This window comes from Lissotriton helveticus, chromosome 7, assembly GCF_964261635.1.
Source record: "Lissotriton helveticus chromosome 7, aLisHel1.1, whole genome shotgun sequence".
Classification (NCBI taxonomy): domain Eukaryota; kingdom Metazoa; phylum Chordata; class Amphibia; order Caudata; family Salamandridae; genus Lissotriton; species Lissotriton helveticus.
Window position 1 is genome coordinate 1,200,972,141 of NC_136068.1, and position 27,171 is coordinate 1,200,999,311.

At 46.9% G+C, this 27,171-nt stretch overlaps 1 protein-coding gene across 1 annotated transcript in view; it reads right to left on the bottom strand.

The window, feature by feature from the left end:
- Positions 1 to 27,171, bottom strand: part of SUZ12 (SUZ12 polycomb repressive complex 2 subunit) — a 979,834-nt gene that overhangs the window by 822,318 nt on the left and 130,345 nt on the right. Inside the window, exon 4 of the mRNA XM_078654391.1 lies at positions 16,295 to 16,363. Within this exon, the coding sequence (XP_078510517.1) occupies positions 16,295 to 16,363 (69 nt within the window). The remainder of the gene's footprint in view (positions 1 to 16,294; positions 16,364 to 27,171) is intronic.

Below are 27,171 nucleotides of genomic sequence, written 5' to 3' on the forward strand. Positions count from 1 at the left end.
AGGAAAATTTGGGTGTTTTGCCGTCCTGAATTGGTTGATATTGTGTCCATGAGTTGTTGGCAGAAGGAGAGCTTGTCCCCAGGTGGGTGGTATATGATGTGTAGTGAGCATACCGGTTTGCTTTCGCTGATGACATCAAGGCAGAGGTATTCACAGGAAGTGAGAGAGGGGGCGGACGCCTTAATAACTGAGAGGTTGCTTCTGTAAATACAGGCAATTCCACCGCCTGTCTTTTTTTTCCTGTCAAGTCTAATGATACAGTAGTTGGGAGGGACTAGGATATCCAAGATAGGTGTAGAAGAATCAGACAACCATGTTTCAGTCAGAATGGCTAGATCCGGTTCCAGAGACATGATGAGGTCGGCGACCCCCGCGGAATGTCTTTGGGCCGATCTGCAATTGAGAAGTATGCATTTGAGGCTAGGGGCGCAGAGGGTGGAGGAAGGTTCTATAGTGATGGGCACATTAGTGAGGTTGTTGGGGACGGCGCCTCTGTTGTTATCCTTTTGGTGCCTGAGGGGGTTAGAGATAATCGTTGGGATGGACAGGTGGTTGGTGGCTAGGCGATTTTGGGAAGCCAGGACGTAAGAGTGGAGAAGGGTGTGTGTGTCATGGTCTGAGAACGTATTGGTAGTGCGTCTGGGGCGATTGGTGGTATTGCGAGAGGGGATAGAGGTCCAGTGTGGGGAGAGTTGTGTGATAAGGCGAGTAGGAGGTGAGGAGGAGGTGTTAGGTGTAAAGGGAGTATTACGATTGGTGGTAATGCGATTGCGATTGGTATTGCGATTGGTGGTATTGCGAGAGGGGATAGAGGTCCGGTGTGGGGAGTGTTGTGTGGTAAGGTGAGTAGGAGGCGCGGGGGAAGTGTTATTAGGTGTAAAGGTGGTGGTGGGAGGGGGGTGTCTGGGGTATGTGATGAGCAACTCTTTGATGGAGTGTAGTTCTTCTTTCATTTGGAGGAGGGTGGACATAATCATGTCCAGCGTGGTGGACAATACATCCAAAATATCCACTGTAAATCACAATAGTCTCAGGAAGATAAATTATTTCTTTAGTTCGCTAGGACTCTGTGCAGACGGATATATAAAACAAGAACGTCGACGTTTCGACCCTAGATGGGATGCGGGGATGCGCTGATTATGTGCATCAATGCTTACATAGAGGAACTAGTGTTAAACACTTAAATATCACCAAAACAATTGATGAGAATCAACAACACAAGAAATCCAACACCAATTTACAAAAACAGGTTTTGTTTTTTACAAGAACATAGACACTAGAAAGAAAAAGATCCATCAGAAGGTTGTGGGGATGTAGATTTTACAAGAAATAAAAAAAATAAGTGCAATTTCACTCAACCGTGAACAAGCCTTGGCAAAGTCAACGAATAGGACACACAACCTTTCCCAAACAAAACTTGGTTAAGTATCAGTGCGGTCTGTTAGAAGTGCTTGGGGTGACCAAACCTAGTAGGGAGCTAGTCAGGTAGACCAGCAAGGTCCTCAAGGAAAGCCTTATACTTGTATTTTAATCCGTTGTGAGACTACTCGGACCCTAATAATAGGATCTTTAAAGTTATTAGGAGCAGACTTTAGCATTCCCTTTATCATTGGTATGAACTAAACAGTATGCACAGTTTTGAGAGGGCCTCTACAAGAAAATACTCTTCCACACCTTGCAAGGCGACATTGTGGTGTAGAACAGGTCTTAAATAAATGTCAACTTGGTATTCTGTTGTATCGTCTGGGGAAAGATGGGTTTACTGGATATGGGTCAGCATATTGATATTGGTGGTGGGGGTGGGGGTGGGGGGTGAGTGTCTTTGTTGTAGTCCTACCACGGATAGTAATCTGCAAGAATCAGCTGGAAGTACGACCCCCCCCTTCCGCCATATGGACTGAGAAGGAATGAATAGATTCTTCCAGAGATGGGGATGGAGGCAAGGAAGGCAGTAGTGAAATTGCCCTTGGTAGAGTTAGAGGTGGTGGTGTTTCTGGTGGCACTGAAGGACTGGGCAAACGGGCAGCTGGTGGTGCAGACTTTGGTATGGAAACGTAGGAGAATGATGAGGAGGTGGTGCTTGCGCCTTACACTTGCAGTTCTTCATCAAATGATATTCTGTTTTCAAGAAACATGGGGCCCTTGAGGGAATCAATGTAAAGGGGTTCCTTGATAAAGGCATTCAGTCCACCAGCCTTCGCAGGGGTCGCCCCCTTCGGGAGTGCTTACTGTATGGGTGTTGTGTACGTGTAATTTCAGGATTGAGCAATTGAGTATAGCTAGTCTTTCAATATACACATCTTTGGAATTTTGTGGCAAGCATGGAGCTCCCCTGCCAGGCCCTCCAAGATCAAGGTCTCCAAAGTTTGACACAGACTCTACAGTTCCTTCGATTAGGCGTGGAAGCCCGAAGACCCAGGTTCAGAGGGCGTGTGGGCATGCTACTTCAGCTTTGGCTCTGCTTGGACTGGGGCCCGAGGGTGGTGGCGAGACTTTAAGCCTTCTTTTGGCTTTTTTGGGCTGAAAGCCTCAGCATGTCTTTTTAGCCATGTTCTCCCCAAGCCCTAGATAAGTTACTCAGAGAGCATTGAGTCTTTGGCTTATGTGATGCTGACTTTTATGCTTCTGAATGCTTATAATGTACAAAAGAGGCCTCCAATAAGTGTTTTGGGGGTTGCATCCTCTCCCTGTCCAAGGTACTTGCAGTTCCTCCTGTATGTTGAGAGGGTCCGGTGTTCCAAAACTGATGTCGGACCCCCGGCCCTAGCGTCTTTATCTTATATATCTCAGAGTCTTATCCGCTGAAGTCTTGTCAAAAGGTGTGCTCTGATTCATGGTGACTTGGAGACAGACGGAGGTTACAAAACGTTTGTTGGTCAGTCTAGCACTGAACAAGTTACGTACCTTCACTAACAATGTATCTGGTAGAGACATAAATTAGTTGTAGATTCCTTACCTTAGAATTTCCCCTAGCGTCAGTCTGAAAATTTTTCATCAGCAGTACCTCTGCGCGTCAGTGGTCGGCGTCGGGGGCTGACGGGATGGCATTGAAGGACCTATATAGACTCAGCCCATGCGCGCAGACATCAGTTCTTAATACGACTTTCCATGCCAGAAGCGCACAGCCATGAAGGACACTGACAACTGGTGTGTCTAAACTAGGGCCCTGTAGGGAAGCTCACCACACAAAGGGGTAGGAGGAATGTACGTCCTACTTAGACCTCCAGTAATAACCTAGACACACATAAGAAAGTGGGACTCATAAAACCAGATCGCTATAATCTAATAGATGCTTCATCATAGGGCTGCTAACAGACCTCCGCGCTAGCCAACGCTGCAGGTGGAGCAATAGGGAGGAAGAAGACAATACAACACATAAAATGTGCACAAGACGGGATATATCAGGAAAGAAGGTGCAGAAGCTGTGATATAAAACTGAACACAGGATGTCCTCAAACCTACTTTAATCATGGACTCCCTGCCCAGACTAAAAAAGGGTCAAATAATAGACCTATGGTTCGAGGTATGGTAGACTGTCGCCTACCCCTCCATTCTGCAGATAAACGTCGACATGTTTCCGCCAAAAATAATTAAATTAATTATTACCCCGGCTTTCATCTGGACTTCACAAGGAAAGAATATCCCAAAAGGTACAAACATTACCTCCTCAGTCCAGGAGCACAGGGTAGAAACACTTCTCAAAAGTATACTCCCTACAATTGTGTCAGGATCATTTCCGTGGGGAACCAAATTTTTTGTAATTCAAAACTTGAACTGGCGGGGGAGTGAGGACAACTCCCTATAGTCACACTTGCATCAAGGTGAATGGTCCCTGACAACTTGTCCATCCCGGCGCCGTGTAGCTTCCTGTAGGGAAGCCCATATTCTAGATATCAGTTCACTAAGCAGCAGTGGGGATGGGTGAGTCGATAAGGAATCTACAACTAATATATGTCTCTACCGGATACAACGTTACTGAAGGTAAGAAACTTGTTCATCTGATAGAGACTATTAGTTTTATTTTCCTTACCTTAGAATAGATACTCCAGCAATATCGTCCCTGGACGAGGGTCTGCGAACCAGGATCATACGAGGAAGTCCTGGAGGACCGAATGGGCAAAGTATCCTTCCCTCCGGACTGGACTGTCCAGGCAGTGGTGTCTGGTAAACGTATGGAGAGATGCCCACGTCGCCGCCTGACATATCAATGAGTTTCCGCTGTTGCTCTATTGGAGAGAGCACGACATTTCACAGAAGGCCAAAGCCTAGTATATTTTAATGCAGAGTACCCATTGAGAGATGGTCCGTTTGTCAACAGCCCAACCTTTCTTGATCCCCACATAGCCAATGAAGAGTTGATAATCCACCCTGAAGTCTTTGGTATGGTCAAAATAAACAGACCATGCATGTTTTGGGTCCAGACTATGGAGTCTCTCCTCCTCCTTGGAGGGATAAGGGGGCCGGTAAAAGGTGGGTAAAGTGATAGATTGTCCTACATGAAAGGGCGTGACTAAAAAAACTTTAGTTCAAAGCACCACTTTATCCGGATGGACAAACAGATAAGGAGGCTTGGAAGATAGAGCATGAAGCAGCCTTAAGAAGGGGCTCAAAGGGAGAACACATAAGAAAGGTTAGAACTAAATTTTAATCCCATTGGGGCAATATGAAGGAAGACGGAGGAAAGAAATGAGTGAGGCTCTTAAGGAACTAAGGGCCATATGTATCAAGCCAAATTGCATTCGCAAACGCCGTAATTCGCAGAACTTCAGCGTTTGTGAATGCAATTTTGCCAAATGGTATGTATTAAGTCAAAATAAGGAATCGCACATTTTGCGATTCCTTAAATGTAATGTAAGAAGCGCCAAAAAAGTGCAATTTGGCCTTAAGGAATCGCAAATTACCACCAACTTGAAGTTGGTGGTAATTTGCGATTTCTTTGAAAAATGCACTTTCTTGCATTTTAGGTTGTAGGATTCGGAAAATGTATTACAAATCCTACATACATAGCATTTTGCGATTCTCAAATAGCGATTCGCATAAAATCGCTATTTATTAATCGCAAAATGACTTTGATACATATGGCACCTAGTGACTAAAATAAAGAAGGCTGATCTCGAAGACATAGAAAAGCCTAGATAGCTGATAGATATCCTATAAGAGTGCCCAAAGCAGAACCCTCTGGGCCAAAAAGTTTGTACAAGAGTACCTGTGAAATAGGGGCAGAAAGGAGATCAACAGTATTTGCCGTGCACCAACAAATTTGTTCCATTGACAGGTATATACTGTTTAGTGGAGGGACGCCCGGCTACCAAAATAACATCACAGACTTCAGGCCGAAGGTCGAAAGCTGTCAAATGCCACCGCTCAATCTCCAAGCAAGAAGGTGGAGACTGGATAGGTTCAGGTGAAGAACCATCTCCTGCTGCGAAGAAGATCCTCCTAAAGGGGGAAGTCTGATTAGAGGATCGATGGCCATACTCAGAACGTCTGAGTACGAGACTCTTGGTACCCAATCCAGTGCTACAAGAATGAATGGAGCCTGCTCATGCTTGATCTTCTTGAGCACTCTGGGCAGAAGTGGTATAGGCGGAAAGGCGTACAAGAGGCCGAAGCTCCACTTGCAACGAAAAGTGCCGCCTTGGAAACCAAGCGATACAAAAGGGGATGATGGACGGAGAGTTTGAGCAAATCAAACACTCACCCCCAGTCAACTGATCTGGGTTTAATCCATCACCATTCTTTAGCTCACTCAGCCACCCCATGGCTATATGCAAATCAGTCTGACCCTGTGCCTTATGGGAACAGTCCAGCCCGAACTGCCAAGCCATGTCTTCCCTGGACCGGAAACAAGCATCCTGGGACCGGTTTCGGATTCATAATCCTCATCAGCCAGGCTATTTTGAATCCAGTGGCCAAGTGAGCAAGGGACTCACGTCTGAGCATACCCGGCCACACTTATGGCGAACAAAGCGATACAAAAGGGGATGATGGACGGAGCTTTTGAGCAAATCAAACACTCACCCCCAGTCAACTGATCTGGGTTTAATCCATCACCATTGTTTAGCTCACTCAGCCACCCCAGTTCAGACATGGCCATATGCAAATCAGTCTGACCCTGTGCCTCATGGGAACAGTCCAGCCCGAACTGCCAAGCCATGTCTTCCCTGGACCGGTTTCGGATTCATAATCCTCATCAGCCAGGCTATCTTGAATCCAGTAGCAAAGTGAGCAAGGGACTCACGTCTGAGCATACCCTGCCACACTTAGGGCGAACAAAGCGATACAAAAGGGGATGATGGACGGAGCGTTTGAGCCTGGTCGTGCTTGATCTTCTTGAGCACTCTGGGCAGAAGTGGTATAGGCGGAAAGGCGTACAATAGGCCGAAGCTCCACTTGCAACGAAAAGTGCCGCCTTGGAAACCAAAGCACAATACTGCTGACATTAGGCGTTCACTTCTTAGGCGAACAGACCTAACCAAGGCTCTTTCACTGCTGAAAGAGAACTTGCGCCACCCCCGGATGGAGACGCCATTCATGAAGGATCAGGCACAGTTGGCTGAGTTTGTCTGCTCTGGCATTCAGAGAGCTCACCAAGTGCTAAACCACCAGGGTCATACCCTCATGGTCCAGCCATGTCCAGAGGCAGAGAGCCTCCTGACAAAGGGTCCATGACCTCACCCCGCCCTGTTTGCTGCAGTACCATATGGCGGTAGCGTTGTCCGTGAACACCTGCACCACTTTCCCTTTGATAGAGGGAATGACTGCATTCAGTGCCAGTCTGATTTTCCGGAGCTCCAGATGGTTGATAAGGAGACCGGACTCCGTTTGAGACCAGACGCCTCTGATCTCTGCCTCCCCCAAATGGCCGCCCCTTCGCAGGAGTGACTGATCTGTAACCACCGTTACATCTGGTTGGGAGAGGGAGCCAACTCTGACCCAATCTTAGTTTGTTAGCCACCACTGCAGTTGGTGTGCAGCTCCCTCTGAGATCTGGACACAGTCAGAAAGATTCCCCGGATGCTGCACCGACTGGAACTTCAGGTCCCACTGCAAAGACCACATATGCCATCTGGCATTATCCACCAGCAGGATACAGGAGGCCAAGCAGCTTTAGAGTCGATATCACCTGAATACAGGATAGAGTCCGAAACATCGATATAGCCTGAATATCCCAGACTTGCTGCTCGAGAGGGTAAGCCCGAAACTGCAGTGTACAGATTCGTTCACACGAAAGGAAGCCTCTGAGAGGGAGTTGGGTGTGACTTTGGCACGTTGATAGTGAACCCCATCAAGTGCAAGTGGTCTGTGTGAGAAGTTGGCCTGGTATATGCTGTCCACTAGTTATAGTGGGCACCTTGCACCAGTCCAAAAACCCTTAGTGATGAATAGGTTCAAGACAACCTTTATTGAAAGCTATCATAGTGGTAGCTATGGAAAGCAGTCTTCAGGCTAAGTCTTGAAGGAGTGTAAAGCAGCTTGGTTTACCAGATTATAACCTCTTGAATGAGCAAATGAAAGGAGAACCACACAAGGTATATATAAAATATATGTATTTATTACAAAACACCCTCTACTAACCTCTTTATGAGATTAGAGAACAAGATACACAGTATCAACACAATAGAACGTAAGTAAATAGCACAATATACAATGGGCCCCAGGGGGGGACCAAACCATATATTAAGAAAGTGGCATAAGAACCACGACTTGCCTAGACACAGTGCCTGGAGCATGTAGAATCACTGGGACCAAAAGGAACCACTCAAGGTAGTGACACAGGGGGCTCATGGGGGATGCGTTTGGTATTTGAAAGATTAGGGACACTTCGGAGAGGACTCCTTTTAGACTTAGAAGGTTCTAAAGCCAGCACCCATGTGAGCAACGGAGTACTCGTGTTACCTCACCCAGGGAAGCCGGGTGCATAGGTGCCAAATGGTGTCAGGAATCGTCACTGTTTTCAATGGAAAGTTGCTGTAAAGTGCTGCTGCCGTGGAAAGGAAAAGTGTACGATGGGATCCAAGCCTGGATCGGAGCTGTGAAGAACCTGAAAGCAGAGGGGACAGAGTCTGGGTCTCTTCAGGGTGACCAGGGGCACGGTAGACCAATGCCCACCAATGTCAGGTGTTTCAGGTGCGATGAGGTGAAGCTTTATTCCGCTGCCACGGGGACCAGGAGACATCGACAAAAACCAGAGTCTGCGGACGAGCTGTCCCACGAAGGATGTCGAGTGCTGGGGGGGGGCGCCTTTGTCCGGATTAGAGACCAACAAGCCTCGACTACTGCAACCCACACGGTGAGTAAAAAGGCTTAGGGATGGACCAGGAAGGTCCTGGTGACTCCCCAAGCGATGGAGAGTCAGGGCATGTCCGGAGCAACAAGGTAAGCCCGTTGAAAGTTACAGTACCCTTCTCATGGACACACATGTTGACGGACAAGGGATCGCAAAGCGACCTCGAGAGGAAACACTAAATACCACCTCACGGGTTACTCGTGGAGTGTAGGCCAGTAATCTTCGGTGGAATCACTGCTCGGGGTCTGGACTACAAGTAGCCCAACGCACAGTCTCAGGAATCGCCATGAAGCATATGCTACTGCAAATGAGCACAGTGTCCAGGGGTTCGGGTTGTACGGTCCCCACGAGGGCTTTGGATCTCAGGTTTACTGAGAGCATGGATTGGCCTCGGGGAAGCCTGGAAACCCACCTCCTGTGTTGCAAAGTCTTCGGAGTCCTTCAGGAGCAGCGTAGTTGCAAACCGGACAGATGCATATTTGGTGCCTACATTGCAGTGGAGTAACTCTTTTACTCCAAGGGAGATTCTTCGGTCATCCAACAAAGTGTAGATAGATTAAGTTCTGGGATTCTGTAGCAAAGTTTCGTCCAGGTAAATCTAAAGTTCTGTAGTCCGGGGATCCTATTTAATACCCAAGGAAGGGGTGGGACGAACTCTGGGGACCCACCTTTGGGAGGGTCATGACAGAGGGTTGGTTACACCCATATCCTTTGTCCAGTTTCACGCCAGATCAGCGGCGGAGTGCCCCTGCAACCGGTTTTCGCTGAACTATGCACAGGGACACCAAATGTGCCCCCAGTGCAGACATCAAAGCCCCAATACACTAAAGCCTGTCTGGGAGGTGGTTACACCTCCCTGTGATAGGAAACCTATTGTCCAGCCTCCTCTGCTGGAGTTTTGTCCAGCAGCAGGAGTGCAGACGCGTGTCTGTGGCTGGCAGCATCCATCTTGTGATGCCAGGGTTCCATTAAGCTGGTACCGGGTGTACCGGTGTTGTCATATTTCTCCCTCTAGGAGGGTGAAATCATACCTCCCCCCGCCAGTACTGGCGGGGAGGTATGATTCCAAGGTGTTTGACACCAAACACAACATGTTTCCTTGCAGCCATTTCAAATTTAGCATTTACTGCGAGTCTATAATGCACTTAAAAGAATATGGTTGGCTGCATCACAATCAACCCCGGAGAATAGGTTCCAAAGGCTGCAGAGGGGTTCAGCTCATGCATGGGCACCCTCTCACACATAACCCAGCACCCTGCCTTCAGGATTGATAAGGCCTGCCATAGGTGTGACTGATAGGTTTATGTGTGCAGCAATATAAGGTAGATATATGGAACCTATATCTGGGTAAGGGGTGCATACATCACCTTACACAGGCTGCTGTAGCAGACCTGTTGTGTCATTTTGAATAGTCTCTCAGGGGTGGCATAATACATGCTGCGGCCCCTGAGAGGCCACTGGGGTACCTATACCCTGGGTATATAGGATACTATATTCTAGTGACTTATAAGGTTACTAAACACACGGAAGATGCCACAGGTCTTTACACGATCCAGAGACACTGAGGAACCTATAAAGTATTCCACAAGAGGACCTGGAATGACAGGATAGATAAAGAGATACAAAGGGTAGAAAAGTACCCATCAGCCCACTCACTAGTGGAACTTCGTCATCTGGGATTTCATGCTTGAAAAGTTGGTGTCCAAAAGGCACTTCCTCAAGAAGACATTGAGGCTAGCCAAGGACCCAATGGTTGAACCCTCAACCAGAACAAATGACAGAGTTTGAGGCTGATAGGGCTTAGTTGCAGTGCTCAAAGAAAATATATAAGAATATGTGAAACAAAAGGAAAATGATCCAAGTGAGTTAAAAATGCCTATCTTGATGTCAACAAGGAAACTTTATTGAATGTGCCCATCAAGATGGTATGTTTAAAAAGAGAGTGATAGTAGCAAGAAAGATGGTTTGCTAATTACCATAGATGTTCTCTGGTCAACATGTTTCAGCCGTGAAAGGCTTTCGTCAGGACCTATGAATCACTACTGCAACACTTACTTTATGTGCTGTGAAAGACAGACTACAGACATTCTCATGGGTGGTGTATCCCCTCCTGTCAAAAGATATAAAAAGAGAAAATAGAACACAAAACAGACCACACAACAAAAAGTTATGGTCAATCTAGCAACAATTGTGTGTATATACCTTCATTTGTACAATGTGTTCTGTTTAACAACTTACCCAAATTTTTGGGATGAAGAACCTCACCTCACCTGGCGACGGCTCAGGCTGAAGGAGGCCACGCACTAGAAGGAATTCATTTAAAATGATGTATTTTAGTTCATCTTTGAAAAAATGTTACAAAATATATTCCAGATTATATATAGGTAGGTGACTACGGTGGCCGCAGGAAAAGAGATGTATATTTTTAGAAAAAGGGTACATCATTCACAAACCATCTATGTCTGGTCAAGTGACATTAAGAAAAGGTCTATTTACAATCTACTCGTAAAAACATAAAAAGCATATGTTCCCCTAGGTGCGTTGCTACCAGTAGTGAACCGCAACGTACTGGCTCTATGCACCTTTAAATAAATCAAGAGAGCCTCCCGAAGTAAGCTCTTTGTAACTCGAGGAACCGGCGCGGTCAAGCGCTGTCATCCCTCTGGATGATGCGCTCCTCGTATTACACATCCGATTCCCCAAAACGCTTTCAGAAAAGACACCGCAGCTTCCAGGACACCTACCTCTCCGTCGTTACCTCGTGCTTATTCTGAGCCGAGGGGGAGGTAGTGTTCCGATGCGGGTCGTGAGTTTTAAAAGGGAATCGGCGGACCTGAGAGAGACACGTCATCCCTGCGTTTTGATAGGTTCTGCCCGACGTACTTATGTCGACCTATCCTCTGCTTTCAAAATTGCAAGCCCCGCATGCTAATGTAGAGTCGCGTACTGTTTCCTGTTACAACGAGCAGCCCGCACTGAGCGGACCGCTCTGAGAGCAGGGAGCAGGACGCACCTGATTGGTCCCTGAAGACTACCGGAAATTCATGAAACCACCAATGGACTTTCACTAAAAGGTATCTCCTCTGCACTGCCACTGAACGTTTATCAATGTATCAACCAATTGGTTGATACATTGATAAACGTTCCCTTTTAAAAAAAGGTATTTAAAGGTGCATAGAGCCAGTACGTTGCGGTTCACTACTGGTAGCAACGCACCTAGGGGAACATATGCTTTTTATGTTTTTACGAGTAGATTGTAAATAGACCTTTTCTTAATGTCACTTGACCAGACATAGATGGTTTGTGAATGATGTACCCTTTTTCTAAAAATATACATCTCTTTTCCTACGGCCACCGTAGTCACCTACCTATATGTAATCTGGAATATATTTTGTAACATTTTTTCAAAGATGAACTAAAATACATCATTTTAAATGAATTCCTTCTAGTGCGTGGCCTCCTTCAGCCTGAGCCGTCGCCAGGTGAGGTGAGGTTCTTCATCCCAAAAATTTGGGTAAGTTGTTAAACAGAACACATTGTACAAATGAAGGTATATACACACAATTGTTGCTAGATTGACCATAACTTTTTGTTGTGTGGTCTGTTTTGTGTTCTATTTTCTCTTTTTATATCTTTTGACAGGAGGGGATACACCACCCATGAGAATGTCTGTAGTCTGTCTTTCACAGCACATAAAGTAAGTGTTGCAGTAGTGATTCATAGGTCCTGACGAAAGCCTTTCACGGCTGAAACATGTTGACCAGAGAACATCTATGGTAATTAGCAAACCATCTTTCTTGCTACTATCACTCTGTTTTTAAACATACCATCTTGATGGGCACATTCAATAAAGTTTCCTTGTTGACATCAAGATAGGCATTTTTAACTCACTTGGATCATTTTCCTTTTGTTTCACATATTCTTATATATTTTCTTTGAGCACTGCAACTAAGCCCTATCAGCCTCAAACTCTGTCATTTGTTCTGGTTGAGGGTTCAACCATTGGGTCCTTGGCTAGCCTCAATGTCTTCTTGAGGAAGTGCCTTTTGGACACCAACTTTTCAAGCATGAAATCCCAGATGACGAAGTTCCACTAGTGAGTGGGCTGATGGGTACTTTTCTACCCTTTGTATCTCTTTATCTATCCTGTCATTCCAGGTCCTCTTGTGGAATACTTTATAGGTTCCTCAGTGTCTCTGGATCGTGTAAAGACCTGTGGCATCTTCCGTGTGTTTAGAATGTATAGTTGGGGGACAAGATGCCAGGAGGTCTATAAACTTTTTCCCCTCGGGCCCTTCTCCACTCTGTAGTTTTATGTAACTTATAAGGTTACCCCAGATTCCAATCTGTGTTGTACTTAAAGCATATGCAATCATTTTAGAGAGGAAGCAGTTAGGCTGGGTTCCTGGTTAGCAGGACTACAGCCAGACTAGAGTCGAAATACAGTGAAACATCAGCAAAAAGTGGGGTTAACTATAAGAAGCAGATCCTACTCTCCTACAGTCTGCCGTAGTCTGGAGTTGGGAGGCGACAGCCTGGGACGAGCACGACTTCAAACAGCCAGACATCAAAATAGAGGAAGACTGGAACCCCTGATCTGCATAGATGAGCTGCGACCACCGCCATCACCTATGTGAACACTCGAGGGGCACTGATAAGGTCAAAGGGAAGCACGGTGGACGTAGGTAACGTCGGTGGGCTGGCAGGACGGGATGTGGAAATACTTGTCCTGCAAGTCCAACGCCACCATCAATCTCCAGGGTCGATTGCAGACAGGACCGGGGCTAAAGAGAGCATTTTGAACTTCTTCCAGAAGAATTTGAGGCCCCGGAGGTCTAGGATAGGATGCAGGCCCAAGTCCTTTTTGGGCACCAGAAAGAAGTAAGAATAACAACCGTGACCTACTTCTGGCACAGGGACTCTCTCTATGGCTCTCATGGCCAAGCGAGCCGAAGCTTCCTTGCAGAGAAGTGCCAAATGATCCTCGGACATATGATGTAAAAAGGTGGCATGGAGGGAGTAGTATTCTCAAAGGGGAAGGAGTGGCCCCTTCAGACTATTTGCTGAATCCACCTGTCTGACGTAATGGACTTCTAGTGTAGGAAATAATGGAAAACCTGCCTCCGACTGGCTAATGATGGGCCTGAAACGTCCGACTAGGAAGGTTTGCACCATCAGGATTCAAGCAAGCCGGGCCGAAGACGGCTGTAATGCCAGAAACCGGTCCCCGGAAGCTTGTTTCCTTTCCAGTGAAGAATTGGCTTGGTAGTTTGGTCTGCCCTGTTCCCATGATGCACTGGGCCAGGGACAGACTAATTTGCATATAGCCAGGTTCTGAACTGGGATGGTGCAGTGAGCTAAAAAAACGGTGATGGATCAAGCCCTGATCTGTTGACTGGGTAGGAGTGTTCTGATTAACTCAGATACTCTGTCCATCACCACCCCCTTTTTGTAATTATTTTGGCCACCATGAGTGTGGAAGGGTATGCTCAGACATGAGTCCCTTGCTCATTGCACCATCAGGATTCAAGCAAGCCGGGCCGAAGACGGCTGTAATGCCAGAAACCGGTCCCCGGAAGCTTGTTTCCTTTCCAGTGAAGAATTGGCTAGGTAGTTTGGTCTGCCCTGTTCCCATGATGCACTGGGCCAGGGACAGACTAATTTGCATATAGCCAGGTTCTGAACTGGGATGGTGCAGTGAGCTAAAAAACGGTGATGGATCAAGCCCTGATCTGTTGACTGGGTAGGAGTGTTCTGATTAACTCAGATACTCTGTCCATCACCACCCCCTTTTTGTAATTAGGAAGGTTTGGAGGCAAGGGTGGAAAGGGTGGACTGGCCCACCTGCTGGCTCCCTAACCACGAGGGCGCTGGGTCCCACGCCCGGGCCACGCAGAGGCTGGACAGCTGGTGTGTACCAGTGGCTGGGCTGAACAGGACGTGGTTGGGCATGCCTTCCTTAGTCACAAAAGGTAGAATGAGGTGGATGAGTGCCAGCCAGGAGGCCCACGGATCTGACCGCAGCCCAAGAATCGGTAACGCGATTACGCGTCAAGTGTGCTTTGTTGCAAAATGAGCCAGAAGTCCACAACCAGCGCCATTTTGAAGATGAGGCTTGGACCACCAAGCTCTCAGGGGGGGAGATGCTGCATCTGGAACGGGGGGGGTCGCCCGGGGCGGTGGCAGAAGGTGATTGTCCTGTCCCTGTGCTGGGCTTGGACCCAGTGCCCAGAAGAACATCTGTAAGGGCTTCATTAAATGTCAAGAGGGGTTCGGAAGTGGAAGCCACAGGCTGAAGCACCTCTGTCAGGAGCTTAGTCCTGACTGCCACCGAAGTAAGCTCAAGGCCTAGGACCTTGGCTACCCTTCTCACCCCTACAGCGTAGGAAGCTCCCTCCCCGTAGTTACAGTAGTAGGGGACTAGACTGCTGGCATCGCTCCGGTCCATCTGCCAGTCCAATTCTTCAAGCTGGTCAGTTAAAGGGTCCAGCTGCCTCTCCCATTCAACATCACCAGCTTCTGGCCCAAAATGAACACCAGGAATGAAAACAGGAACAAAAGTCCCTCTCAGCGTCCATTCGGTTCCGTGTCTGCTTTGGGAACAAGGATGGGGTCGCTGCCGACCGAGGGCACGGTCGACACCCGGAGCGCAGTCATTGGGATGTACGTCGGGGAAGGTAAAGTGAGATTGACCAGCTTCGATCCAGATCTGAAACCGTATCCACAGGGGCCCTTCGGAGTCTAGGTTGAAGCTGCTGGCGTCGAAGGCCTAGGGCCCCCAACCCACTCCGAGGTACAGGGACTGATAGAATTTTTGGATTTGGGCCGGAGTCGCTCCAGCTCCTGGAAAAGCAGGGAAAAGTGGAGTTGTCTCAGAATGCTGTTCCGGAGACACAACTTTCGCACAAAGACGCTCTGAGTCCCGCAGCACGTCGGCTGTCAAGCAGGGTGAAGTCGAAGTACACCTGTGCTCCTTAGACAACTTCTTGCATTTCCCGGACTTACCCGAAGACCTCCCCAACGACTTTGAATGCGACGAGAAGTGTGGGCTCCGCGATCGTCCAAGACCTTCCTCCTCAAACGAGAATGGGAGCGACGCAGAGTAGAGCGATGGGCCTCCAACAGCTTTCGGGACTGCTCCAGCAAAGCTTTCAGGTTCATGGCCCGGCACTCTGAGCACATCTTCGAATAGTGGTCACGCTCCAGACACTAAAGGCACACTAGGTGCGAATCTGTTACGGTCATCGCTCAAAGACTGGAGCCACAGGACTTGAAGCTGGTCTGACGTTGGGACATCCTAGATGCACCAGGAGTCCAAGACTCAGGAAAAAGGTTTACAAAAAGTTGGAAAACACTAGCAAAAAACGGTTCAGGGGTAGCTCTCACCAGATCTGCACTTAGGCCGGCACGGAAATAGAAATAACTGACTTCAGCGCGCATGGGCAGCGTCTATATAGGTCCTGCGATGTCATCCTGGCGCTTGCTATGTCAGCGACGGACGTGGAGCAACAGACGCCACCTACCAACCCGCAGGGGTACTGATGACGAAAAATCTCCGGATCCAGATTGACGCCTGAGGGAAATTTTACGTTAAGAAATCTACAACTATGAGTCTCTATCAGATACTTGAAATTACAATGTGGGCGTTCAATGTGTTTTAATTCCTCTAGATACAATGAGAGGATATAATGCCTAAAGCTTGCGAGCCCAGATGTATCAGTATCAGAACTGTTGCTTTCCACGTCAGAACCTGTGCAACGGAAGAAAAAAAATCTGATGGTGAAGGCAAGGACCATGCACATTATGGAACAAGAAGTCACTCTACACCTTGTGGCTAAAAAGTTATTGGAATAAAAAAAACTTGCATGTCAGGTTCCAACACTAGATTGCAAGAGTATGCAAAGTATTTGTATTTGCAGCAACATATGCAGCAAACAATATATTACAAAATACAGCATTGAATACTTCTGATCAAATGTGTTAACGTAACTATAAGTAACATACTTGTGAGACTCATGATCCCCTCTCATCTTCTCCACCTTTTTCAAAATATCATCGACTTCAAAAGTTTTCCTGTTGGATAAAAATTATAGTATGAAAGTGAAACAATTGAAAGAATCAACATCCAACAGGAAATCTTAAGCTAATGTCAAAGTCAAGTCAAAAGTAGCTTTATTCGGGTTCAAATTTGAGAATCCATAAAAGCACAACTTACATTATTCTAAAACAGATTAAATACAAGATTAACATGACCATTTAAATGCAAAGTCGCAAACAGAAGCACAATTATTACAAGGTGATAAGATCATTCAATTCGTTGATAGTCTAAATCTTAACATGTTTTTTTAAAAACATTGATACTGCATACAATGTCAGCTCATCCTCCAGCATTTGTAGTCTCAGCAAAGCAGTTTTACATTGCCTAATTCCCCATTTCTTGAACAATGTAAATAAGTACTTCTTCCTAATTAAGGTGTAAAATTTACAAAGCAATATGCAGTGTATCATAGACTGATGGGAAACACCATCACACGGGCACAAGATTAGGGTCCTTGACCAAGTGTTTACGACAGGAAAGGTTACTAGCCTAAAAAAGCTTCCTCCCCTGAACCGTGTCAGTATCATCCGAGTGTAGCTACTTTTTGTGCACACTAAATAATGCTGCATGCCTTGGTTCTGTAGCATTAGATGGTTTCGAACCACCGAGCTTTTCTTGACCTCTATTTCCCACCTTTTTGTCTACGAAAATTAAGCACATTTCCTTCAACCTTTTTCTAGGGATTACTGCCATGGTCTGAGGGTTCTCAAAAAATTCAGCATGTCCAATGTCCGTAACGAACTGCTTCACCTATTTAAACCATTCGATTTTTTGACTCCCTTGCAATTTCATACAATCCAGAATGGTATCCCTACTCAGTTCAGTCTCCTTAGAGACCCATATCTTGTGCCATAACAGTATTGGGCTTACTTTAATGAGATCAGTTACATACGTAAGGCCCAACTCCTTATGGCAAACGTATGTGGAGGTGGACTTGAGCGTGGCTAATAGGTATCGCACAAAGGCGTTTTCGCATGACTGTATCTCACTTATGTCCGTAATCCCCCATAGCCCTGCTCTATAAATGGCAGTTGACACACACGTAGATCTATAAACGTCCAATAGGATATTTACAGGTCGGCCGCCAAGCCTGATAGCAAAATTCCTCACGGCTCCAATTGCACGTGAAAAAGCAAGTTTCCTAACATTAACAGCAGAGGTCCACGTGCCATTCCTATAAAAAATTATCCCCAAATAGGAGAAAGTCTTTGTGCTTTCAATCCTTGTCTCGGAGAGGGAGATATTACACTGCACAGTCCTCTTTTTAGAACAACACATGCTGAAGGTTTTGCTACTATTAATTTTCAAAACTCTCTCCCCCATATATTCTGAAAAAACCCTAAGCGACCTTTGGAGCCCCACTTGGGTCCTGGCATTGATCACAGCATCAAATGCATATAGCAGAATCGGAGCGGGTTCTCCTCCAATTTGGGGGTAGTCCTGTTTAGACTCTGCTAGATGGGATGCTATGCTATTAATATATAGGTTAAATAAAAAAGGAGCCAGTATGCATCCCTGACGGACTCCCTTTCTAATAGGGAACTTAGAGGTGCACTCTCCCTTGCTGCCGAAGCGGACCTTGGCCCCTGCCCCCCTGTACAGCTATTTAATAAAATTAAGTAAGCTCGTTGCAACGCCCAGCCGAGTTAATGTTTCCCATAAAATTTCGTGGCTTAGGCAGTCAAATGCCGAGCTTAAGTCCACGAATACTAAGAACAAATTATCTCCTTTTGCAACCACTTGTTTCCCAATGATTGTTGCTAGGTTCAACCCTTGCTCCACTGTGCCTAATCCAGCTTTAAAACCGTATTGAAATTTTGATCAAATTCCTGTGGCATCTGCCCAATCCTGCAACCTATTTAAAATTACCCTGCCTGCCACTTCCATTAGAGAATCGAATATTGAAATAGGCCTATAACATTTGGGGTCATTGCGATCCCACCATTTAAAAATGGGGACAACTATTGCTTCCTGCCATGTTATAAAAAACCTTGTTTTATTCGCACAATTTAAAACATTCGTCAATAAAGGGGCCCATAAATTAATATTAGATTTAAAAATATCTACAGGGACCCCTGAACTTTCACAGATGGCTACTTCCACCTCGTGTAGTTCAAAAATAATATCCAGGGGGGACCAACCCATAGCATTCTCAACAGGCTCATCATCCTTTTTCCCAAGAGCTTCAACCTCACTACTCATGGGTAGGTTATCCCTTTTATAAAGTCCTGTGAAATACGAGATCCAGACATCCTCTGCTATTACTATTTCTACAACATCAGTTTTTCTGTCTATAAAAAATGGCGCATTCACCGCCTTCCAGAAGATGATATTGTCCTTCTGGAGGCAAGCTTGGCGAAGGGTGTTCCACGCCTCCCCTTTTATTTCCGGTTTCCTTTTCTTAATTGCATTATAGTAAGTAGATCTGGCTTTTTTTTTTAATCTCTGCTATGGATTTTGGGACTCCCTTAAGTGCTGCTTTTAAGGCTGTATGGGCTTTATTACATTCATGGTTAAACAAGCCCTCGGGTTTTTCCCCATTTAGTTTCCTCGGAGGTCCCTCCAGAGATTTACTAATCTCCTCCATGATGTTACAGTAAGCCAAAGTGACTACAGCACCATCATTTGTCTCCGTGAGGCAGACCATGAAATAGTTTAGCTTAGTCTTTACTAGGTTTTGGACAAATCCTACTGGCTCAATTTTATTCCATTTGAGTGTGTATTCATTTCTTTTAGCCAAGTTTATCCTATGACGGTACAAGGTGTTAACTGTTCGGTTCTTCCACAGATAATTTGCTTCAATGTCTAGGGAGAAACTAATAGGATAATGGTCACTAATTGCAATTCCGACTGTTTCAAAATTAGCAACATTTGACGAAATGCTATTTGAGACCAAAACAAAATCTATTAAAGAATTACAACCCCTACCATTATATGTTGGTGCGAAGTCAATCTGTGGGATACATAATTCATTTCCAAAACCTAGGTCCATCTCAAACATTAAATTATTCACAAAGTTCCCAAACAAAGAATGAACAAAATGGGTACAGGGGTCACCTTCCTTATTCACTAAACCACATATATCTACATGACCATTAGGGCACAAAAAACAGTTAAAATCACCCACCCAAACAACACGGTTCCCCGTAAAACAATCCATATCAGATTTCAATATCATGTGAGAGGCATTCAAATACATTTGTCAATTCCTCCTTAGGGACATTGTTATAAAAGTTAATCAGATTAATAGTCTCCTGTTCTTCAAATATCAGTTCCACCCTCTGAAAATATTTCGGAGCACTACTGTATTTGCCAAGTCTGACTTTAGAAGTATTTGAGATGTAAACACAGAGGGCTCCTTTATTCCTACCCCTGATCGATAATTCTGCGGCCGTTTGGAACGTTCGATACCCATTTATATGTATTTCCTCCCTCTCCCATGTTTCTTGGAGACATACAATAGAAAATTGTTTTAAAAAAGGCAAAAAAATCGGGTCGTTTAATTTATTTGACAACCCTGCCACATTCCAGGAAACAAAAGTTGTTAGCTCGCTCCTATCCCTTTTGTTAGGGCTTGGTGTAGGTGATATCTGTACAATAACCTCATCAAAAATTCTATGTTGAGTGTCACATGAAGATATTACATTTTGGCCCATACGTTCCAAAGCCCCCGTTCTATTTTCTACGCCTGGCATAATGCTACGAGTCTGAATGCCCAATTTTATGGGGCCCTGATTATTCTTAATCGAATCGTTCACCATGTCTTTCATCTCCCCAATCTTTGTGTGCTTCAGCGGGCTACGCTGTTTACGATCGAAACTTAGATTCAGTCAATCCACCATCTCTAGTGTGCTAAATCTATTTTGGAGAGGTAGTGGGCACTGTGTGTTTAGCGATCCAGGATAATAATTGCCGACCCTAGCATGACGATTACACAGAGTATTTAGTGATCCAGGATAATCATTTCCAAACCTGTCATGATGGTTATAAGTTACCTTGGTCCATGGCCCTCCATTATCCCAATACATCGGTGGGGGATAGAAAAAAAGACAGTGGCCGGGGCTCTATCAGGGATTCAAACTCTTTGTAACTGTCATTCCAGGAGCAGATATAATCCACTGTCCGGGGATCTTTAAAGTTAACGACTACACAATCCCCTGTGATAGTTTTGGGCCTATTACCCAACCAAGGCAACCGACGCACCGTCAAAATTTCCGCCCTAATATTGGGGGGTAGTGGTCTGTTCTTATTAAACCAAAATACCACCTTATTTTTTAGACATGAAAAAGACTCTTGGCAATTCTGTTGTAGCTCTGGAACCCCTGTTAATACAACCACATAGGGACTCGACTCAGGAGATAAATTTACACTACGAGCCTTCTTAGGCATTTCCTCAAACACCCTCTCTGAGCCCTTTTCCTGTGTAGTTGCTAATTTTTGTGGGTCATTATCTGGCTTGTTAGGGAGCACCAGGTGGCGCACAGCCACCTGGGCCTCCATAGTTTTTGGGCACGTTTTCAAGGCAGTAGATGCAGGTCGGAGAACTACCTGGACATCTGCAGCCGGACTGATCTGAGGTCTGCCCGTGGAGTTGTTCTTGGGAGTTCCAGTATTCTTAATACTTCTCATTGCTGCCTCCAGCTTTAAGAGCTGTTTTTCAATCCCAGCAAGTTTAGTGACAAGAGGGCCAAGACTCATAGTTAACAAACTCTTCAGCTTAGTAACAAGTGGGTCCTACTTAAGAAGGTCTTTCTTTACTCTGCGGGGGGTATCAGGTATAATTACACCATCTCCATAAGCATGAACTAAATTTACGGGCTCCGGAATAGATGGGGCGCCTTCACTCGATATTATCTGTTGGTCCACCTCCCCTTGTTGGGTTATTGTATCTTGACTTAATTTCCCTTTAGGAAGATTGGGTTTTTTCTTTCCTATCGCGGCAGACTTCGGTTTCTTCATTTTAGGCATAGCACCCTCCCATCTGCCCTGAAGTTGCCTGGTATTCGTTTCCTTAGGGGTATTATCTAAAACTGTTATCTCAGTAGCCTCTAAATCTGTGTCTATTAGTGAATGGGTAATTGGCGCAGGCAATGTGCAGAAAGAGTCTTGAGAGCTAGGGGGGCTGTGTATGAGTGCATCAGTATCCATTATTCCTACTCTGGGGTTTGGTTCGGGCATGCGGGCATTCGCAAGATGGCCAGTGGACGAGCGTTTAGCCAGTGCCAAATCCTGCGAGACCCTCCGTTCCATTAACGATATCCCTTCGTCAATAATGGAATTAGTTCTTATAATAAAATTGTCCAAAGTACCCAGCAATAGTGACCCCGTCGCTGCTCTGCTTCTACTTTCACGTGTGGACATTATGAATATCTACTTTAGCAAACGGTACAATTAAACACTCACGGTTATGTCAAGGACCAAGAACAAAAAAGAAAAATGAAAATGAAATTACGATAATGCCACCTCTTTAAGAACGTTAAAAGGAGGGCCCGGTTCGGGCTACAACGGGCACGCCCTTGGATCGGGCTTCGCCCAGCGCACGTCCCACGCGACGCTGGTAAGGGCGTGGCTAAATAGGAGGCAAAGGGGTGGGAAGAGGAGCCAGGTGCGGCGGATTTGCTCCCGCACAGAATGCTGGTCCTCGCAGTCCCACTCCAGCAGGTCCTCCGGTGTCACTGCCCAGAATCGGCAAGGGTCCAGCAAAGTTCTTTTTCTTAAAAAATACCCCAAAGATTAAAAGCACAGGGTCACAGGATCAGCAAAGTCCTCGGCTGCGAGCGGCACCCCTTAAGCCAATGAAAATTTCACAATATGGCAACTTAATTTGACCTTTAAACATTAAAAGTAAATTATTTGCGAGGAGGAGCTTCGCGCGCATCCGTGATGGCCGCGTGCGCACAGGGCTCCCGGAGACCCTCGCCGCCTCCCACATTAATCCTGGCTAATATCCTGATTTTCTGGAAGATCATTGAAGACACAGCCCGGCTGAAGTGATAGCAGGTTCCTGGGTCGAAATCGGACGCAGGGTCCCCGAGCTACGCCGTCCTGAAGTTTGTGGCCTTCTCCACGGAACAGCCTGGGCCTTGAGTGGTGGCTTTACCCAGGTCGTAATTCAACAACAGCGGCTGGCAGGGATCACTTCACAGCCTCCCTACACTTTCGGTTTCGTTTCTGCTGCGCACCGTCTTCCCTCTGCGGGGTGACGGCTGATTGGGCTGACTTCTATGCCAGTCTTGGGCTTGGAGATAGCGACGGTTTGGCTGTGGACTCAAATTGACTCAACTCTGCCTCTGGTATTAGTGTGGGTGAATTCTAAGGAGCCATTTGGACTAGATCCCACGCCTCCCTTCGGGGCACCCGGCTCGCCATGACGGGAAAGCCCGAGGGTGAAAAAGGAAAGTCAAGACCACCTTCCGAGGAGGCTCAGCCCAGACGAACGTCATGGACCGCTACACACTTCCTAAAGGATCCCCCGGTGGCACGCCTAAGACCCGGGAGGAGGCTGTCGATGATCCTGCTGTATCGGCGGACTTAACCCTACAGGACGTGATGGGCGCCATTGCTGGTATCAAGTCCTCTATTGGCCAACAATATGAAGCCCTAGCTTTGAAGCTGGACACGGTGGCCATTGATGTCAACCTCATTCGAACTGATTTGGCCAAGACGAACGAAAGGGTAAAGTCCCTTGACCTAAAAACAGCCAGCCTCACCACGGATGTGTCCGACTTGCAAACAGAAGTGCGCAACCTTAGGACTGCCAATGATTTCTTTACTCGTCGCTTGGAGGATTTTGAGGGCCGTGCGAGGCGCAACAACGTGCGTATTATTGGGGTCCCGGAAGAATCTAGTTCGCTCTCCACTGATCTTCGAGTGGAGGACCTTATCCTCAATCATCTTGCGCCCAAGGGCCTGAGCAAATTCTTTGCCATTGAACGCGCACACAGGGTACCGGGGGGACAGACGAAGCCCGGTTTTCCCCCCCTGTCCGATTATCGCACGGACCTTCAATTTCAGAGATCGCGATGCCATCTAGCAGGCGGCACGGACAAGCGGTCCTACGCAGTTCGAGAACGCTGCTGTGAACTTTTATCCGGACTTCTCCCAATCGGTCCAGAAGCAACGAATGGGATTTCAAGGGGTAAAACGGCGGCTTAGAGACATGGAGTTAAAATATGCGATGTTGTTCCCGGCCCGACTTCGTGTTGAACATGACAATCGAACATTCTTCTTTGTTCGGCCTGAGGATGCAAGTGATTGGTTGGACACTTTACCGGCTCGCCGTGCTGGCCGGGACCATACTGATGGCGCTGAGGGGGGCCTAATGGACCAAGAATGACTGTGGCGTCTGTGCCCGGAATACTTTTCACCGTGCTCGGCTGCGGCTCTCTGACTTCTTTGATCATTCCCTTCGTATCCTGGGGGGTCGCGGGGTTGACGGGACCCTTCCTCCTCTGGGGTTCCTTTGTGTAGATTAGTTGTTTGTTTGTATTGGTTAGGGCGACAGGCACACTGCAAATTGGGGTGGCTTCTGAGTCTGTGCAGGGGAGTTGCGTTGGGAACATGGGGGGGAGGGAGGGAAATGTGTTGGGGTTATTCGTTTCTTTTTTTTCAAGGCAAAGAACTTTTTTACATTGGTGTGATGCTCGTTTTGGGATGGGAGTGCATCGTGGACTTGGGTGGGGGGTAGGGGGTTGAAGGTACTGTGCTGGAATGTGAACGGGTTGGGTGACCGGATAAAGAGAGGGGTGGTTTTGCAACTTTTGCGGCGTCTCTCGCCTGATGTTGTTTTGCTACAAGAGACGCACCTGATTGGGAACACTTGCCACGCTCTTAATAGACGGGGTTATCGTCTTGTTGCCCATTCTGGATTTACATCTAGTTCTAGAGGGGTGGGTATAATGCTTAGGACTTCCCTCCCCTTCGAGGATGATGATGTGGTCCTTGATGCCATGGGTCGATATGTTACACTTGTTGGGCGGTGGGAGGGGAAAACGGTTTCGTTGGTGTCGGTGTATGTTCCTCCTGGCCTACAATCCACGACATTTGCTGACTTGGGGAGGATGGTATTCGGTCTCCCTGAGGGTGTTTTGATATTGAGTGGTGACTTTAACTCCGTCGTCTCTGGCAGAGCGGATCGCTATCCGCCCAGGGACCTTCCTGCTGCGCAATCCTGGTTGGGTGACTTTCTGGACACGCTGGGGCTTGTAGATTGCTGGAGGCTAATGCATCCAGTTCAGAACCAATTTACCTTCCACTCGGGAGCACATGGTAGTCTTTCCTGATTCGATTATATTTTGATATCGTCTGCCCTGTCCCCTTTGATTGGTGAGATTAGACACCTGCCTAGGGGTATATCAGACCATTCCCCAATCTGGTTTCACCTTAATCTTAACATAGGCGCTGAAGGAAGGATGGCCCCGATTAACCCCTGGTATCTTCTTAACCCCAAAACCCGCACTGAATTGATTAAATCATTTGATCTGTATTTTGCTGAAAACGTGGGTTCTGTGTCCTCACCGGTCTCGTTGTGGGAAGCCTTTAAGACTTATCAGGGGACAGGCGTTGTCTTTGATTGGGTGTTCCAAGAAATGTAAGAATGAGGCAATTGTTCATCTCAAGACAGAACTTACAGAATTAGAGACTGCATTGGAGCGAGATGTAACTCGAGAGACATTGCATATTCTCCGCCTTAAACAGTTGGAATATAAAACTTTGGTTACTGATGCGGCCAAGATGATGAGTAGGGAACAGCAGGGAAGATTGTATGATGTGGGCGATAAAGCTGGAAAATTGATTGCCTGGCTAGACAGACGGGAGAGGGAGAGTCGTGTGGTTCCGGTGATTGAGAAACTGGATGGTGTGCGTGTAACGGACCCTGTTGAAATTGTTGAATGCTTTGCTGATTATTTCCGAGAGGTGTATACCTCAGTGTCTGACAGGCCTGAAGAGGATTCTCAATTGTTGCTTAAAGATATAGAATTGCCGTGTTTGTCAGACTCAGATCGGGATTGCCTGGATGCCGCACCCTCGGTTGATGAGGTGGCTCTCGCGCTTCGCTCCATTCGTTCTGGCAAGGCTTCGGGTCCCAATGGTCTCCCTATAGAATTGTATAAATTGCACCCCGATACCCTGGCTCCCTATCTCCGAGATATGTTTTTGGCTGCGCGGGAAAACAGCTCTCTCCCTAGGGATCAGCGTCTTGCGACCATTGTGGTGATCCACAAGGAGGGCAAGCCACGGGATCGCTGTTCGTCTAACAGACCCATTTCGCTCCTAAATGCGGAGCCTAAGATTCTCGCCAAGCTACTCGCTACTCGTCTGATTACGGTGATCAGCGACCTGATCCATCCGGATCAGTCGGGTTTTATCCCTCATCGTAACACGGCGTTAAATTTACGGCGCTTACATGGTGTTCTCGCGAGGGCCCCGACGTTGCGTGAACCGGCCATCTTGGCGTCCTTGGACGCCACGATGGCCTTTGACACAATTGAATGGTCGTATCTTTGGGCCGCGCTCGCCAAGTTTGGATTTGGCGCTGGCTTTATTGGATGGGTCAAACTCCTGTATGCAAAACCACTGGCGCAGGTGGTGGTTAATGGTCGTGTCTCCATGCCTTTTGTTCTCGGGAGGGGCACACGGCAGGGCTGTCCGTTATCCCCACTTCTCTTTGCTCTTGCGTTGGAACCACTCGCCGCTTGGCTACGTTGGGAACCTTCACTGAAGGGCATACGCTGGACCCCGGAATTTGAAGATCGTATCTCCCTATATGCGGATGATATTTTATTGTACCTCACATCCCCCCAAAAATCGCTTAACTTATTGTTTGACGTGCTCAACTCTTTCGGGAGGAACTCTGGCCTTGTTATCAACTGGTCAAAATCCTATATCTAGGTGCTTGCGGGAGATGTCCCTCGTTTGCCGCAGGGCTGCCCCATCCAGTTGTCTCAGTCTGGTTTTAAATACTTGGGTGTGTTTATCTCGCTGGATCCTGAGGTTCGCTACGAATGTAATATACTCCCCCCACTCCAAAGGTTGCGCTCGGATGTAGTGCGCTGGCGTAGGTTACCGTTGTCTCCCTTGGGGAGGGCGGCCCTTTTTAAAATGATGTCCTTACCGCGATTTTTATATGCACTTCAGAATAGTTTTGACATGATCCCGACAAAATATTTTCGGGAGGTAGAATCGTTGCAGAGGCAATTGATATGGGACGGACGTTCGCGCATCGCTCTTCCAAAACTAACACTTCCCTGGTATGATGGCGGCATAGCACTTCCGGATATTCGTAGGTATTATTGGGCTTCCCAACTTGCTGCCATAAACCATGGGATGTATGGTCCGGCACTGAATCCGGCCTTTGAAATGGATAGGTTGCTGCTCCCGGGTGGCGACTATTATAGGGCGCTTTACTCGGGGTCCTCCCGTTCACAACTTTCGGGACCTACCGCTATAGCCGTGCGGGTATGGCATAGCGTGACTGCGGCTATGGGCTGGACCGACAGACTAACAGGCGCTACTCCGCTTTATGCTTCCGCGAAGTTGGGCTGTCTATGGAAGACGAAGGGATTCGATAAATGGGACACGATTGGTATTAGTAAAGTGCGTGATCTCTGGGTTAAAGGAGGTGTGAAGACCTTTTCGGATTTGCAAGCGGAATATAAGCGGAGTGACAGCGAAATTTTTTGTTATGTTCAAGTACGCCATGCCTTGAATTCAGTGTTTCCTGCGGGTAGTGATATTCCGGAATCCTTCCCCCTCGAAGATCGTATATTGGATGGTCATGTGC